This window comes from Mirounga leonina, unplaced genomic scaffold, assembly GCF_011800145.1.
Source record: "Mirounga leonina isolate KUSES-001 unplaced genomic scaffold, KU_Mleo_1.0 Mir_154, whole genome shotgun sequence".
NCBI lineage: Eukaryota > Metazoa > Chordata > Mammalia > Carnivora > Phocidae > Mirounga > Mirounga leonina.
Genome location: NW_023270389.1, coordinates 15,173,937 through 15,191,313, shown reverse-complemented (window position 1 = coordinate 15,191,313; position 17,377 = coordinate 15,173,937). Strand labels below are relative to the sequence as shown.

At 37.5% G+C, this 17,377-nt stretch overlaps 1 protein-coding gene across 1 annotated transcript in view; it reads right to left on the bottom strand.

The window, feature by feature from the left end:
- USH2A (usherin) overlaps positions 1 to 17,377 on the bottom strand; it is a 702,118-nt gene that overhangs the window by 502,686 nt on the left and 182,055 nt on the right. The window contains exons 15-18 of the mRNA XM_035010130.1: positions 14,465 to 14,623; positions 6,400 to 6,894; positions 5,119 to 5,388; positions 3,136 to 3,305 (exon numbers count right to left, since the gene is read on the bottom strand). Coding sequence (XP_034866021.1) covers positions 3,136 to 3,305; positions 5,119 to 5,388; positions 6,400 to 6,894; positions 14,465 to 14,623 — 1,094 coding nt within the window. The remainder of the gene's footprint in view (positions 1 to 3,135; positions 3,306 to 5,118; positions 5,389 to 6,399; positions 6,895 to 14,464; positions 14,624 to 17,377) is intronic.

Sequence of the window (17,377 nt, the reverse complement as noted above, 5' to 3'; positions counted from 1 at the left end):
GAAAAAGTAAAACAAGGAATCATAAATTATTTATTGGTTCTTCTTCTAGCTTTGTGTTGTAAACATGCTCTGTCTACTGAAAAGGCTCAGAAATATTGGCAAACCTATTGGGAATGGGTTGAAGACGGTCTCTCAAAAATCCTTGTTTGCCTAGTACCGCAGAAAGTGATCTTATTTGGAAACTGGGTCTTTGCAGATATAATTAATTAAACCATCATGGATTTAAGCTGGGTTTTAAGTACAAGGGATATATTTATAGAAGAAAGGAGAGGGATACACAGATACAAAGAGACAGCAACACAGAGAAGAAGGCCATGTGAAGACAGGCAGAGACCGGAGTTATGCTGCCACAAACCAAGGAACGCAAGGAGCTACCAGAAGCTGAAAGAGGCAAGGAAGGAATCTCCTGGACAGCCTTCAGAGGGAAAATGGCCCTGCCAACACTTTGATTTCAGACTCTGGCCCTCCATTAAAAAAATAAATTTCTGTTGTTTTACATCACTTAGTTTATGGTTAATTTGTTATTGCAGTCCCAGGAAACTAATACAATGGGGTACAAAGGTCTAGCTCCTTGACTTCTTTAGGACAACCTGATAGGGTCATTTCAGCTCCAGAACTACCCACAGGATCAGCTTAGACCCTTTCGTTACTGCATCACAATTCAGCTTCCTATTCTGCTCAACCCTGCAACTCTTACTACTTTCCGTGTGTTGTTTCTGAGAGCACTCCCCAATAAACATGTACTCCACCCTCTCCACAGCATCTGTTTCCCAGAGAACCTGACCTAAGTGACAGCAGGAGTGCCCTAGGAAGGAGACTCTAAAATGATATTTTGGAGTTGGATCACCAACCAGCTGGCTGCCAAAGAGAACCTCATCACAGGTAGTGGGTGGAGTACCGATGGCCCCTAGCAAACACTAGTGGTGCAATTCTTAAACTCATCGGTGGTGAACTGGATGATTTACCAGTAGAAGGAAGTTCACTGGTTTGGTGGAACTGGAAATTATATGGACTACTTTGGGGAATGTAGTAATTATTAGGACTGTGGAATCAAGTAGCTCTTGCTGGGTGCTATTAATGCATTGAAGAAAGACAAGATCTGAAGGTCATCAATTCAAGGCAGACTGTAAAAACTGCCTTGGCAGTATTGGTTCTCCAAATTAATAACATCCTATTAAATGAATCAGAGAAGCAAGACATGGCAGATATACAGAAGTCCTGGTAAGTATTATATGCTCCAAAGAATGAGAGATCAAGTTTTTTAAAATTAAGGGTCTGCCACATCAGTAAAATTTTTAGGGGTCCAGTAGCCTAAGACATGCTAGGACATCCCTTCCAAAGTAAAGGTCAAATTATTGCATCTTGCCCTTACCACTAGGAGGAAAGAAACAGAATGTCTGGCAGGCCTTCTTACATTCTGAAGAGAGTATATTCCACATCTGGGAATACTATTCTGACCAAGTTACTGAATACTGTGGAGTACTGCCAGCTCTGAGTGTGCCCCAGGGCTGGAGAGGATTCTTCAGCAGGTCAAGGCTGTGTTGCAAGCAGCCAAGCAACTTGGGACATAAAGCCTATCAGATCCTGTGGTATGTGAGACATTTATGGCAAGCCCTCAGTAAGAGAGTCACAAGGTACACTCACGGGATGTGGAGCAAGGTCATATCACACAATGGAAATTAAACACCATCTGCTAGACAGTCCCTAGCATGCTAGTGGGCTTTGGTCAAAGCAGAGAATCTGACTATCAACATCAAATGGTCATGTAGCCAGAGCTACCCCTCATGAGCTGAGTCCTGTCAGACAGGCTATGTCTTAAGGCCAAGTTGGTCTAACAGAAATTCATCGTAAAATGGAAGGGGATATCTGGTAACAGGCAGAAGCAGAGCCAGGAATAATATGCTGTGCAAGCAGGTTGTCTGGACCCCCATGTCATCTACCATTTGTACACTGATGGCTCAATCTCAGCTCATACCTATGACTTCTTGGACGTTCCTCAAGAGCTGACAGAGTAGAAAAATGTGGTTGGGTTCATAGATGGGCTGTCTTAGTACATGGTTGCAAGTCAAAAATGGGTGATGGATGCTCTATAACCCCATTCAAGAATGGCCCTAAAAACCAGCAGTAAGAAGAAATCTGCTCAATGGGCAGAACTTCAGGCAGTGCACCTGGCCATCCATTTTGTGTGGAAAAGGAAGAGTCCAAAGGCAGAACACATCTGAACTATATGGCAGTGACCTGAATGTATTGGTCATGGGCATGGAAAAAAAAAAAGCCTGGAAGATCAGGAACCAGGAAGTGTGGGAAAGAAGAATGTGGATAGGCCCATGGGAGAGATGCTTATGTGTGAGGATCTCTTTATATCGTGCTAATGCCCACCAAAGAGCATCTTCCTCAAAAGAGGTGCTAAACAGCCAGGTACACAGAGTGACTTGTCCAGTTAACATCAGCCACCTCTGTCATTGGCCACCCTCATGCTGGTAAAATAGGCTAATGGAGTACATTGACCACACCATAAATTAGAGGGAAACAAGAGTCTCTCCCCTTCCAGGATTATTATATACATATCACATGACTTAGCCCATGTACACAATAAAGCCTTTATAAGTTAGCTATGATTATTATTCTCATTACTAGAAGGCAATATGTCACTGTATATCCCAAACCTTAACCATGTTAACCTTTGCTATAAGCTGTGATAAAACCACTCCTCAGAACTCTCTTCTCTTAGGAAACAGAAATATGCAAAATGTCCATAGAAGACGTTACTTATATTTCCAAAAGAATTAACACAATATAAATACCAACTGACTGTGGGTTGGTTGAATACATTACTGTATGCCCAAATAACATGACAGTGCACAGCTACTGAAAGTCAGCTCCTTACAAGATATTTAAGGATAGATGTTAAGTGTAGAAAGCATATTTTATTAAACAAAATCATACCTATTTTGTTTTAATACATGTTTTTGTTAGAAAAATAAGTGATAGAAATATACAGTGCCTCGTATGCATGGTTTTATATTAAGAAACAAACACCACAGGTAAGGAATATATAAGGGAGAATTTGGTCATAGAGTTCTGCAAAATCAGAAAATGTCAAAAAGAAGAAATTCAATTCTAAAATATTAATACCTGTGACAACACAGCCGGAAGAGATTGCTGAGGTGACTGTTCAGAAACCATATTGATCTTATACCCCACAACTTCTCCTCTTGTTACATTCTCTGCTGGCTTCTCCCAGGACACATTGAGGGAGTGCGGTGAGAGCGGGAAGACGGAAGGAGGGGTCATGAATGCAGGCACTGTCAATGATGATAACACAAGCAGACAATGAATGCTGTACCTCCAGGTTTCCAGATGGAATTCATACACCTATTCTAGTTTCTCACATAACCCTGTTCCTTACATAATCCGATTTCTAAACATCAAAGGATATACTGGTGCTTAGAAAAGCTACTTGCCTTTTGTTGTTGTTGTTGTTGTTGTTGTTGTTCTCTGCAAGGATGTTCTCCACCCTTATATTCCCAGCAAAGATATTTTCCATTTACAAAAGAAACATCATTTAAGAATTTGTTTATGTTCACCAAGATAACTAGTAGATTATTTGGGGTTGGAAACCACAGGTCTTATGAAGCATTTGAAAGGAGAAGTCATCAAAACGGAACCTTAGTCCGCAAAGTCCAGAACAATGCATAGTGACATATTGGATTTCTGATGTACAGATGTATTTCACTGAGCCACACTGATAGAGCTTGGAGAATATTACTCCTCAGGAAGAGGTAAATCTAAAATGTTCTAAATAACCCCAAAGAAATGTTTAAAGTTTTCAATAAATCCTGATTGAAATGTTCAGAGTACATACACGCATACATTCTCCCCCTGCCATCCTTGAGATCTTAATATGGATTTTAAATGTGCTAACCAAAGGTGTATTATCAAAGGACCTCATCACACGTTCAGCAGCCAGTGACCCATAAGATTACGAGGGTCCAGTATTGCAGTTCCACCCATTACTTTTCGTTTCTGACCTTGATTTTCCCCTTCCAGAATGCCATGGCTCATCACTTGTGCTGGCATGGCACTATTATTTGTCCAAGACGGCTGGTAGTCATTAAGAGATGCTCAAGCACAATGCACATTTTATTCATGAAATGATTCCCTTGGACATCAACCTAACGCTACCCTTATCTTCCCACAGTCCTAACAGATCCAATTTAAATCAGGACTTGGGTTTCTTTGAATATCCACAGATTCAAAGCAGAACAAAAAGTGTCTTTTTTTGGTTAAAGGCTCATGATATTTGAAGTGCTTTGAATGTAAAGAGTGAGGGGGGGGGCGCCTGGGTGGCTCAGTTGGTTGAGCGACTGCCTTCGGCTCAGGTCATGATCCTGGAGTCCCGGGATCGAGTCCCACATCGGGCTCCCTGCTCGGCGGGGAGTCTGCTTCTCCCTCTGACCCTCCCCCCTCTCATGTGCTCTCTCTCTCTCATTCTCTCTGTCTCAAATAAATAAATAAAATCTTTAAAAAAAAAAGTGAGGGGGGGTTAAAAATATCTCACTTGCTGTAGTGAAGATATCTTAAGAAAATTGAAAATTTTACTCTCCTTCCTTACCATATTGCCAACTGCTTATAAGCACACTTGTGAATTACAGATATTGATATCCAGGATTCTGTCATTAGGTATCATCTAGTACCTACACTATTTGCTTTGGAGAGAGAAATAAAAACAAAATGAGATTTGTGAAATTGGTACAGTTACCTCTTTCATTGAACATAAACTGTGCTGAATTTGGAGCAAGATAAGGACATACGGCCAACCCACTTCAGGAATGGAAACCAATTACTATTATTGGCAAACATTCCCCAAAGACTGTAACTATAGTTATTTTTCCCCCTTGAAGTAATAGCTCAAGCATTTTTTTTCCCCTAAAACTTATTGCAAGTGCTTTGTGACCTTGAGATATTTACATAACCAACTGATATGTGAAATTTTTCCTTGGCCTATATAAATTTATAATTGCTTTTCAAAAGGTACTTTAGTTCTGTTGACTTTCACTTGGGGCAGTATTTTCATTTGGGAATCTTCAAAGTAGAGTTCAAAGCATTTTTCTTCACCTGATTCTCCCGTTCTTTCTGAAGTCCAGGCAGAAGACACACTGCCAGCCATGTTCACAGCTAAGACTCGAAACTCATACTTGGTGTATGGTTCCAAGGCAGTGATGGTTGTGGCTGTTTGAGGAGGTTTTAATGCATTTTCGTTGGCTGATTCTGCAAGTGGGTGAGGACTGAGCCAGCCACTGCTCTGAAAAACTCGACTTTCTGCTGATGTGGTTTCTCCATCAGATTTCATTCTTCTCATGTAGAGTTCATATCTTATAATTATTCCTAGAAAAGTGAACCAGGAGGACTCATCAGACAGACAGACAGTTTTGAGGGTGGGGCGGGGTTAGGCCGGTTAAAAAGTACCAGCTTTGCATTATTCTTCTGACTAGATTACCTGTCCATTTCTTCAGTAATCTAGATGATGGGACTTATAAAACACAACAAACTGATGGACAGATGAATGTGTGAAATACTGCTGAAAATCATATTCATGGGAAAAACAAATCAAAAGGGAATGCATAAACACAAAATAGCTTTAACTTATTACAGCTAAATTCAATCCCTTTCAGAATGAATGATCATAATTTGTACTAAGAATTGCATTTGGGGGGGCAGATTTGATCATTGCACCTCCAATTTATATACTTTCAAATATGGGTATTTTATTATCTGTTTAACACAAGCCCTGTTTATAAAAATACTAGAATATTAAACTTGATTTCTACCTAGTCTTCTTAAATAACTTTAAAAGTCTAAGAGAAAAGGTTTTACCATCGTACGTACATGATATTAATTACTAAAAATCTATGAATTTGTGTCTGGCCTATATAACCAAGGGTTCAATTGTATGAAGACAAAAAATTAACTTAATGGAGTCAGCTAGCCTATATACATATTTTTTGTATTATTTTATATCCTTTCCTTGCTTAAAAGAGAAAATTTACTGCTTATGGGTGCCCTAACTTGTGACACAGTCAAATATAATGCATTTCATAAGTGAGTTTCAAATTAGAAACATCATTTTTGTTGTGACAGATGTCATTAAGAGCAAAGATAATATTAGCCTTTTAAGGGGCAATTTAAATGAATGGAATTTGTTATTAGATTAAAGAAATATACTTGTTCTACTAACCAGTACAAATAGTATCTGATATCTTTAGAAATTCTCAATTATTATATCGTACAGTTACAAAAATGCATACAGTTGCCAGATTCTTATTGCACAATTCCAAATGCCTAGATTCTCATTCCTGTTTTGCTCAAGAAAGGGAAATCTAAGCCCTGAATTCTTACCATTTGGTTCCATTGGGGGAGACCATTCTACATGAAGTTCTGTGGAACCAATCTGCTGCACCTCAGGTGGACCCAGCCTTCGGGGAGGTGCCTGGGCTGTGATCACCGTAAGGGGTGAGCTGTGTAAACAACCCCCACTAGTACATGCCTGTACAGAAAAATGGTACTTGGTGAATGGAACCAGATTCCAGATGGTAGCAGAGGTTTCATGACCTTCATAAGGAACACATGGCTGATTGCCACTTGAAGGAGCACAAGACAAAATATATTTTTCTATAGGCCCAGAATGATTTGAAGGTGCAGTCCAGGCAAGTGTCACGGAGTCTGAGCTAATAGGAAGGATATAATTTAAGCTCAAGTTTCCTTCTGGGACCCCTGGTTTCGTCTTATAAATGACAGACGCACTCCTTGTTGAACCATGCACACTGGCCGTCTCGATGTAATAGGAATAGGAAGTATATGGTGACAGGTCAGTATCTAAGAAGTACTGAATATCTGAAATTAAAAGAAGAAAAGAGTTACATTTCACAAATTGGTAAGGAATCCTTTCTAATTGTTTTCCTATTTATATAACTTAATCACATAAACTATACAATCTGCTCTTGAATAAGAGAATGGTTCATATATTTAAAACTGAAAACGAATTCTGATTGTTTTTACTGTGCAGTATAACGTAAGAAAAGTGCCTCTTGTCATGAAAACTATTTAGAAGGGTTTTTTTTTTTTTTAAGATTTTATTTATTTATTTGACAGAGAGAGAGAGACAGCGAGAGAGGGAACACAAGCAGGGGGGAGTGGAAGAGGGAGAAGCAGGCTCTCCGCTGAGCAGGGAGCTGGATGTGGGGCTCGATCCCAGGACCCTGGGACCATGACCTGAGCCGAAGGCAGGCACTTAACGACTGAGCCACCCGGGCGCCCCTAGAAGGTTGTTTAAACTCTTGTTCTTTCTATAATATAGTTGCCTTTTTTACAGAAGATATAAGAGAAATTCCTGGCAGTTCTCTGAAACAGAAATAGCAGTCTCTTCTATGTAACCTGTTTGCTTGTTAAACAGTATTGCACTGGACCAAGGGTTGTCCAACTGCAGTCACAAGCTACATTTGTCACCTGGCCAATGTCCTGACTGGAACCTCTCCTGAGTTTCCGACCCGCAGAAACTGTGAAATTATAAATGTTTGTTGTTGTTTTAAACTGCAAAATTTTGGAGACATTTGTTATCATCAGCGGAGAATTGACACAGGAGAAGTCTGGGTTTTTTTTAAAGGATTAAAAAGCTAGGGAGTGGACATGGTTAGGCACGTGCCTGGAGCTTCCTGTTCTCTAAGGGGACAGGACGTGTATTGCAGGACTGTGACCCTTACAATGGCCCACCTGGCCAAGGAGAGCTATTTACAGGTTCCAGTTTCACTGTCACAAAGCAGGCAGTGAAGAGCAGGGCTGAAACTGAGAGGCAATAAACCTATAGCGTATACTAGCATACGTTAAAATATATTTTATGAGACCTTGGCCCTTAATCCAATTTTGGGGGAACGTTTCATCAGGAAGCATGTAAAAGTATGGATGTGTTATTTATAATAGGAAATGTTGAAGTAAGTTAAAGTGGAATTTAATGGGTTACAATATTTTAATATTACTATGATACATTAATAGAATCCCAATATCACATAATTATTTAAAAACATAGTGATGAAGGCCATGTAGCACATGTGTACTTGAGTATTATTATGAAAAATAAACTGGGAGTATATACTACTCCAGAAATTTTCCAAAGTGAACTTAGTCATCATACTAGAATGCTGCAGTTGTGAGGCTTAAAAAAATATATATTATTTTAAGCTTCCTTAATGGGATATAACATTTTTATAAGAAAAAGATCTATACCAAAAACAAAATCACTTAGACAAATTATTGCCTAAACACAGCATGAGATTCCTCTTTGGAGATGCTAATAGTAATAACCATATGCACTGATTAATTTCTTTTTTAAAAGATTTTACTTATTTATTTGAGAGAGAGAGGGAGAGAGAGAGGGCAGTCACGAGCAGAGGGAAGGGCAGAGGGAGAGGGAGAAGCAGTCTTCCCGCCGAGCCGGGAGCCCCATGTGGGCCTGGGTCCCAGGACCCTGGGATCATGACCTGAACTGAAGTCAGACGCTTAACCAACTGAGCCACTCAGGCACGCCTGCACTGATTAATTTATTTCCAAGTATGCTTAGTATCAAATAACAAAAATGTATTCCCATTGATATCTAATTCTTATTTCCCATATTAGTGAAATTTTCTATTATAAAATCAAACCAGGAAACAGTTACCTTCTGAGAACCTAAGTAATCTGGGAAAATCCAGATTCATATTCTCCTAATCCCTTACCTTTCCTGCAATCCAAAACTGAAATGGTTTCAGGGCAGAGGAGAGTTGGTATTCAGTTTTTTAAAAATATACTGAGCATGCTTAAGTGAGGTAGGAGTGGGAGAATATTATGAGATTTCAGGTTTTCCTGGATGTAGAAGAAGGAAAACTAGCCATAATCTCCCATTAGTATCATGTATATAGATATGGATATAGATAGATATAGATATATAGATATATAGATACACACACATATGTTAGTATATATTATATATATATATATATATATATATATGTATATATATCCCTTAACACAACCCTTCTCACATTGTATTTTAATAGTTTGATGAATTGTCTTTCCTTGACACTAGACTTATCACCCTGGGAAGCCAGGACCAACCATGTTCTCCTTACTCGTCACCGTATTGGTAGCACAGATTAGAAGCTCAATAAAAATTTGTTGAATCAAGCAGTAAAGCTGATACATAAAATTTACTATGCCTCTTTAAAAAAGTGATATCCTCCACTAGAAAGATTTGATGAATGACATTTACTATGCTTCTTTGGAAAAAGTGATATCCTCCATTGGAAAAATTTGCTTTTGATATATTCATAGTAGTTGCTAAGTAGTTTCATTCTATCAATTATTCAAAGGACTACTACATTGGTTTTCAATGTATTACCTGAACATCATACTTGTTGCTCATAACAGAGTATTGTGACCATAATTAAACAATAAGGGAAATTGCCTGTCTATAATAGCTAGGGTGTAGTTACTATTACATACATTTCTGGCATATAATAGTAAATTCAATAAATACTTATTAAGTTAAAGTTTTCTGCATTCCACATGAGACAGTTTAAAATGTTTAAAACATTTGAAAAAATCATTGAAGGTTTGCAAACTGGTGGAAAATATTCTATTTAACGTGTCAAAAGCCAAACCTAAAAGGTAAAAATAAATATCAGTGCTTAATATTCAAAGAGAATGGCACACGCTTAAACTGGAAGTTGGAAGATACATAACCTGATGATAATTAAGAGAAGTTCAGTACATACTTGATGCTTGTAGCATTTGAGAAATGGAATATAATCCTGATAGATCAAAATCTGCAAGAGGAGTCTATTTAGTAAGTAATTAGAGTAATTATAGAATTGAGATGGCAGCATATATTTGGTTAAAAACACTGTATAAACAACATATAGTATGAACTAAATAAAAGTAATTGAAAGGGTGTAAACAGAATTCCCCTTAATTTTATCATAACAACAACAAAATGACTTGGGTTAAAAGAACTTATCTAGAGCAGGTCATACTCCTAAGTTAGGATAAGAATTATCTCTATCTTTAACTCTGAGCTTGGAAAAATTATTCTCCTACCACAAACTTTTTTTTTTTTAAGATTTTATTTATTTATTCGACAGGGAGAGAGAGCACAAGCAGGGGGAGCAGTAAGCAGAGGGAGAGGGAGAAGCAGGCTTCCCGCTGAATAGGGAGCCCCATGCAGGGCTCTATCCCAGGATCCCGGGATCATGACCTGAGCTGAAGGCAGACGCTTAACCGACTGAACCATCCAGGCGCCCCCTACCACAAACTTCTGCACATTCAGGACAACATTCAGAATTCTTGCCTCAGCACTAATTCATGATCTTGGCTGGTACCCACTATGGTTTGCAGTATTTCCCTAATATACCACCCATGAAAGCTACCTGGACCTGCTGAGCTTTGCTGAATGTACCTTATTTTCTTATACACCTTCCCTTCATGCTGTTCACATACAATTTCTTCCAGGAAAATCGTTCTTCCTTCACTGCAATACCTGGCTAATCTAGGTCACACATCACCTCCTTATTGTGAAACTTTCAATGATTCTCAGTCTCCCCTCTGCCACCACAGGCATGGCTTCCTCTCCCCCTCCCAGTACTTTCCTAATACTCTAAGTCTACTCTAACTCAACATTTAATATATATTATAATTTTATCTTTTTATCTCCCCTCTCAATAACAAGAACTGCTCCCTCCATCTTTGTGTTTCTAGTGACTCATACAGTTCCTGATCTGGAGTAAACACTGAATAAAATTTTACTGAATAAATGTTCCAGAGGGGAGGGGGGTGGGGGATGGGTTAGCCTGGTGATGGGTATTAAAGAGGGCATGTACTGAATGGAGCACTGGGTGTTATATGCAAACAATGAATCATGGAACACTACATCAAAAACTAATGATGTAATGTATGGTGATTAACATGACATAATAAAAAAAAAGAAAAGAATTTTACTGAATAAATAAAGGAATGACTTTTCCATATATATCTGATTGATTTTTCTAGGAAAGAATATTAAGAGCTTTATAGAAACAGTTGCTTGTCCTCAACTCTTCTTTTTTTTTTTCCTTATCCCATCCCTTTATTTACTGTTTGCTTCTCTCAGAAAAGCTGAACCATCTTACCACTTGTTACATCGATCCCTTGATGTAGCATAGAGTAACAAATGATAATGATATTAAAGGTAGAAATGAAGTCCCAGGGTTCACTAAGATGTATCATCATCTAAAACTCTAAACTATGTTAACGTCTTCAGGCTATGCAAGCAATGGTCATGTGTAGAAGTATTCATCCTCTAGCTTCTCTGTGATAGGATTTTTTTAGAGTAAACATGTAAGGACTATTTCTCTACTCATGGCTTCCCATGAATTTGGGGAGAAAGGGGGGAAACAGAGCATGCTCATATCAGCCCATTGATTTATTTTTCTCTTCTAATCTGTCTTCATGCAGGAGAGAGGGTCTAATCTCCAATCTGACTTATCAGTAATAAAGATGACTTTTATTTTTCATGTCCATCTTACTGACTCTTAGGTCTAGTTCTCTTTTAGTTCCAAACTCAAGTAGGAAAACATAATATGATTTATTGGCCACTCCCTAAAACTACAACACTATCAAATGAATGCTATTTCCTATGATAACTGTTCTCTTCACACCCATCATACAGAAAACACCTGTGGGCAAACCAGATTGGAGCTACAGGGGAGATAATATTAGGTGCTGATTATGTATAATTCCCAGTGTGCTTATTTGACCTCTATACTTTTCTCTCCTATTTTTGAAAGCTAGTTATGTACAAGCTTATGAGAATGTAAATTTTGCTTATTTTTAAAAAGTTTATTATTCAGAAACTTTAAAATTATTCCACCATTACCTCTGTGCTATTACTAGTAACAAAAACTTTGCAAACCTTAAAGATGATAATACACCAGTGTGTCATGATCTTAGGTTGGAAACCATTGTCCTGATGGTACATCAGGCAAGCTAGGACAAGTTATTATTCTAACAAGGAATTCTATAACGGTCTCAACCAAATGATCAACTTTCTCAGAAGACAACACTATTAATTTTCTGTGAAAATTTCAATGATTCTCCACCTATAATTCCAAATGCCTTTATTTAACCCAAAGATTTGTGTTCATCCGACCGAATATAAGTTCTGTTTCCTTTTCATATTACACATGCTATCCACACACTGGAAACAGTAATAAACATGAGGGTATTATTAGAATGATACAAAGTTCTGACAGCATTAACCAATTGTTCTTACTGTTCAAATGCCATGATGCAGATAATTTTCACATCATTAATTATAGTGATTGTTAAGAAATGCCAAGAGTGGCATTTTTTAATGAAAAATAAGGTTTTAGGAAATAATACCTTGTTTAATAGGATTATATAAATGTCTGATTAGTGAATGAGTACACATTATTTATGTAAGAAACTGTTATTTGGATTCTATATTAGTGCAATCATGAATAAGAGCCAGAGTGTTATATTCTCATGTAATGGTCTATAAAATAGATCACAATATGTTACTATGGAAAACATGCCACTGGAATTGAAGGGTATAATTGAAGTTTAATTTTATTATTGAATTAAGCTGAATGGAAAATGGGGTGACCCTAATTCATAATTTCAGAAATAATCCAACCAGTGGTACAGTCATCTTCAAAATCACTCCAATATTTTTATAACTCTCTCTTCCCCTATCACAAAAGTTTAAGTTTCAGGACACCTGGATCATGCTGATATTTGGAAGAAAATAAACATTCTAGTAGCAGGTTTTTAGGATGCTTTGCCAACATGGCAGATGTAGACAGATGTTCATTTCCCTTTGCAATCTGCATCATGAAGTTCAGAGTTGCCATTAACTTCAAAGAAGAGCTGGAATACTGGAGAAACATTTAGAGTTAACAGAAAGTGGACACCATAATGTAGGTGCATGTCAGTCAGAATTAGGTACAAAATGTAACCTACTCTACTACATGCAAAATAGAAATGTATGCTCTGCAAAAGTTTTAAATCCAATCACTACGTTAAAACAAGGCATCTCCCTAACCATTTTGAGGAAGATTATGGAACTTCAGTGCCTCTACAGAACTTTATACACTCTTCTAACTAATTAAGTAAGTTAAACTGGAATTTGGAAAATGGGTATTAAACAAAGAGAACAAAATGGAAACTTGAATTAGAATCACTATTCCAATGTTTTTAAACTAATTTCTTAAACTAGCTTGTAGCTAAACATGACTAGAGGCAAATATCAGATAAGATAGAGCTGGAAGGATGTAAACATTTCTCTTTCTTCATTCTGACTTTAGGAAAACTATCTAAAACATCTGAGTAAGTATTTTTTTTTAAAGACAATAGGTCCCCATAGTTTGATTTCTATAAGCTCCTTTAAAATCTTCTTGAAAGTTATAGATGCAAAGATAGTCTTCATGGTTTTCATATCCTTTCTCTTTCAATTTAAGTTCATATTATATTCTATCTCTGTGGAAATGGCAGTGTGTGCATAAAATTACATTATTTGCATGAAGGTTAGTACTCCGATTCCACTTTTTAAAAGTCCATTTTTAACCTAAGAACTTTAAAACCTGAACCCATGTAATAGAAATATTTGATAAATTTTCTGTAACCTTTATGCTCAGAGAAAACTATAGTTCAGTTTGTTGTAAGTCTTCCAATATTTCTACATATTTTTTAATTTAATATAACAGATTATTTATAATATTTTTATTATGTTATACAATGTGTCATGGACATTTCCATTCATGAACATGTAAATATAATTTTATAGGTAATCACATCCTACAATTCACTTACCAATGTATCAGGATCCTATTATGCCATCTATCAAAATTTATTGAAAGATCTTTGAATATCTGAATGTTATGCAATATTTTGCTATTACAAATAGTGTAGGCTGGAACATATTTTGTGCCCACTTATGACTGCTCATTTAAGACAAATTTCCTAAAGGAAATTTGCTGAGTCAAATGGTATACAAAAGGACATAGTTTTTCATACATTTTAACAGTCTATCCTGCATGAAAAGTTGTGCCAATGAACTTACACAGACAGTCCAGCAATTTATGTAAGTTCTAACTGCTCCACATCCTCATCAATGCTGGCTGAATAGGGTAATTTTTTTTTTCATCTTTGAGAATTTGATAAGCATTAGGGACTATCAAATAAGAAGCATCTCATTTTTATTGCATTGTTTTGATTACAAGGAGACTGCTAGTGAGACTCGTAATTCTGTCTCTGCTTGAAATACTCTCTGCTATATACAGGAAACCACAACAACATTTATCCTCAGTGTCAAAGAACTTAACTAATATATCAATTCTCAGAATATTATATCTTTCTATCACCAAACCTTTAAACTTACTGTATGGGTATTGATCTTCAGTTGTATAGATTTCAGAACTGTCCCTGAATAAACTGTAAGTAAGCCAGTGGGCATTTGGAGAATCAGGTGGACTCCAGGACAGATTGATAGCAGAAGAACTTTGAACTTGTCCTCTGGGTGGAGGTTGTTGGGACGGAGCTAAATTACAATAGAGAGAGCATTTATTAGCAAAGGCAATCAATAAGCACACAAGTAAGCTAAAGTACGATATCCAGCAAAGAGGTCTCTCTGATTCAGGATTACTTTATCAAGAAGACATGTGGTTTACCAAGACATTAATAAACAGAAGGTATACATCATGAGTTCTCTAAAACAAAGCTTTTTATCTATAAGCATAAAACAATTTTGTAGGTCAATGCAGCTGTCATAAACATAGTTGGGGAGTGGACCACAAAAGTTTACACTAAGCACTTCTTCTTCTCCTTCTTCCTCTTCTTCCTCTTCCTCCTCTTCCTCCTCCTCCTCCTCCTCCCCTCCCCTTCCTCCTCCTTTCTTCTTCTTCTTTTCTTTTTTTTCTTTTGAGAAAGTATCCAAGGATACATAACACTTATTTTCTACTTAACTATTTTAAAAGTTAACATAAATAAGTTACATTGAAACTTGAAATTTAAGTAACATAATTTTTGGGTTTTGAAAAAGAAATTTTCCATTACACTAAGCACAATGCCTCATCTTGCTTCACAGAGCACAGTGTAAAATAAAGAATAATAGTTGGCGATACAAATACCCATGGATTTCATGGATATTAAACAGTCCAAATATTAACAAGAAATAATTTGAATGTACTATGTGGATACACCCACACTTGTTAGAGGTGCAATGATTTTTAGAAGTAATATGATTGCTTCCATGAGGCACATAAGAGCATTCATCTCACTATTTTAGTGATATTTTATATAATGTAAGTACATACTATGAAAACATCATCTCTTCTCACTGCATATTTCCCTCAGTCTCCCTCTTTTCCTTCATTCCTCACGACCCCCCTCCCCGCCAGAATACATAAAGGTAAAGGAGAAAAAAATGTCTAACTATTTAAGGACAATCAGCCACCAGTTTATTAATTACCTCTGGCTTAAGAAAATTCATAATCCTCCATCTGTTTAGAGAAGTACATCCTACTCAGAGTTCTTCATTAAATAACATATCAAAGGTTTCTGTGTTACTTTACTTTAAAAAACATTAATATTTTTGTTAAGAAATTTCAAAAAATCATGTATAGAAATGAATCAATCAAATAATTATCAATATTTATATGAAATATTTACAGTCACTGGGTGATAGGGTTTCAGAAGAGGAGAGAGAGTACATTCAAATTAACTAACGTAATAAAGAGCTTGATAAAGAAACTATTTTCAAAAGGAAAGGCAGAGAGTGTAAGGAAACCAAAAGAAATAGAGCACTACTCTGTGGTATGATAAGAGTAGAGTTCCTTTACATTTATGTTAGGGGTCCTCAAGACCACTCCCAGGTTCAAAGACTTGCAGGACTCATCATATAGTCCTACTTGTGGCTAAAATTTATTATAGCATAAGAATAGAGTACAATCAACAAAGGGAAAGGTACATGGGTAAGTCCAGGGGAAACCAACCTCAAGGTTCCAGTCATACAGGATATGCCTAATTCCCCCGGGAATGTTTTATGAAAATATGTGCAATGTTGCCAACAAGGGAAGCTCATTAGAAACTCAATGCCCAGGGTTTGTATGGGGGGCTGTTTATGTAGACAGCCTCTGTCTACATGAATAACCCCCCAAATCCTAGATTCCCAGAAGGAAAGCAGGGTTAAGCATAAACCATTTGGTTGAACAAAATTTAAGAGACAGTGAGCCAAACCATGGAAAGAGCCAAGATGTCCATCGACAGATAAATGGATAAAGAAGATGTGGCATATATATACAATGGAGTATTATGCAGCCATCAAAAGGAATGAAATCTTGCCATTTGCAACGACGTGGATGGAACTGGAGGGTAGGTATTATGCTGAGCGAAATAAGTCAATCAGAGAAAGACATGTATCATATGACCTCACTGATATGAGGAATTCTTAATTGCAGGAAACAAACTGAGGGTTACTGGAGTGGTGGGGGGCGGGAGGGATGGGGTGGCTGGGTGATAGACATTGGGGAGGATATGTGCTATGGTGAGCGCTGTGAATTGTGTAAGACTGTTGAATCACAGACCTGTACCTCTGAAACAAATAATACATTATATGTTAAAAAAAAAGAAGAAGAAGATAGCAGGAAGGGAAGAATGAAGGGGGGGAATCAAAGGGGGAGACAAACCATGAGAGACTATAGACTCTGAGAAACAAACTGAGGGTTCTAGAAGGGAGGGGGGTGAGGGGAGGTGTTAGCCTGGTGATGGGTATTAAAGAGGGCACGTACTACATGGAGCACTGGGTGTTATATGCAAACAATGAATCATGGAACACTACATCAAAAACTAATGATGTGATGTATGGTGATTAACATAACATAATAAAAAAAAAAGCCTTAAAAAATAAAAAATAAAGAGACAGTGAGCCACTCTTACCTGTTCTGGGGGTGGTGAGAACCCTCACAAAGTCCAAGTTCCCAGATGCCAGCCAAAGGCTAACTTTGTAAGCAGGTCTTTCTACAGATAAGCAGTCAGGCCCACTATGTGAGCTTTTTTCTAACACACTATCCCTAGCTTAAAGGGGCACAGCACTCAGGGAAAGAAAGGGCTGTAGGAAAAGCATCATTTGGCAAGAGCTGTGACTATTCATGGCAGGATACAACCAGCTCAAGACCAGCTCAAGACCACTCCTGCACTGTGACAAGAAGCTGAGGGTTAAATATCCCAACTTCCCTTTCTGCCAGCCCTCCAGATGACTGGCAGCCTCCTACTAGTAGCTGAAGCCAACCGAAAG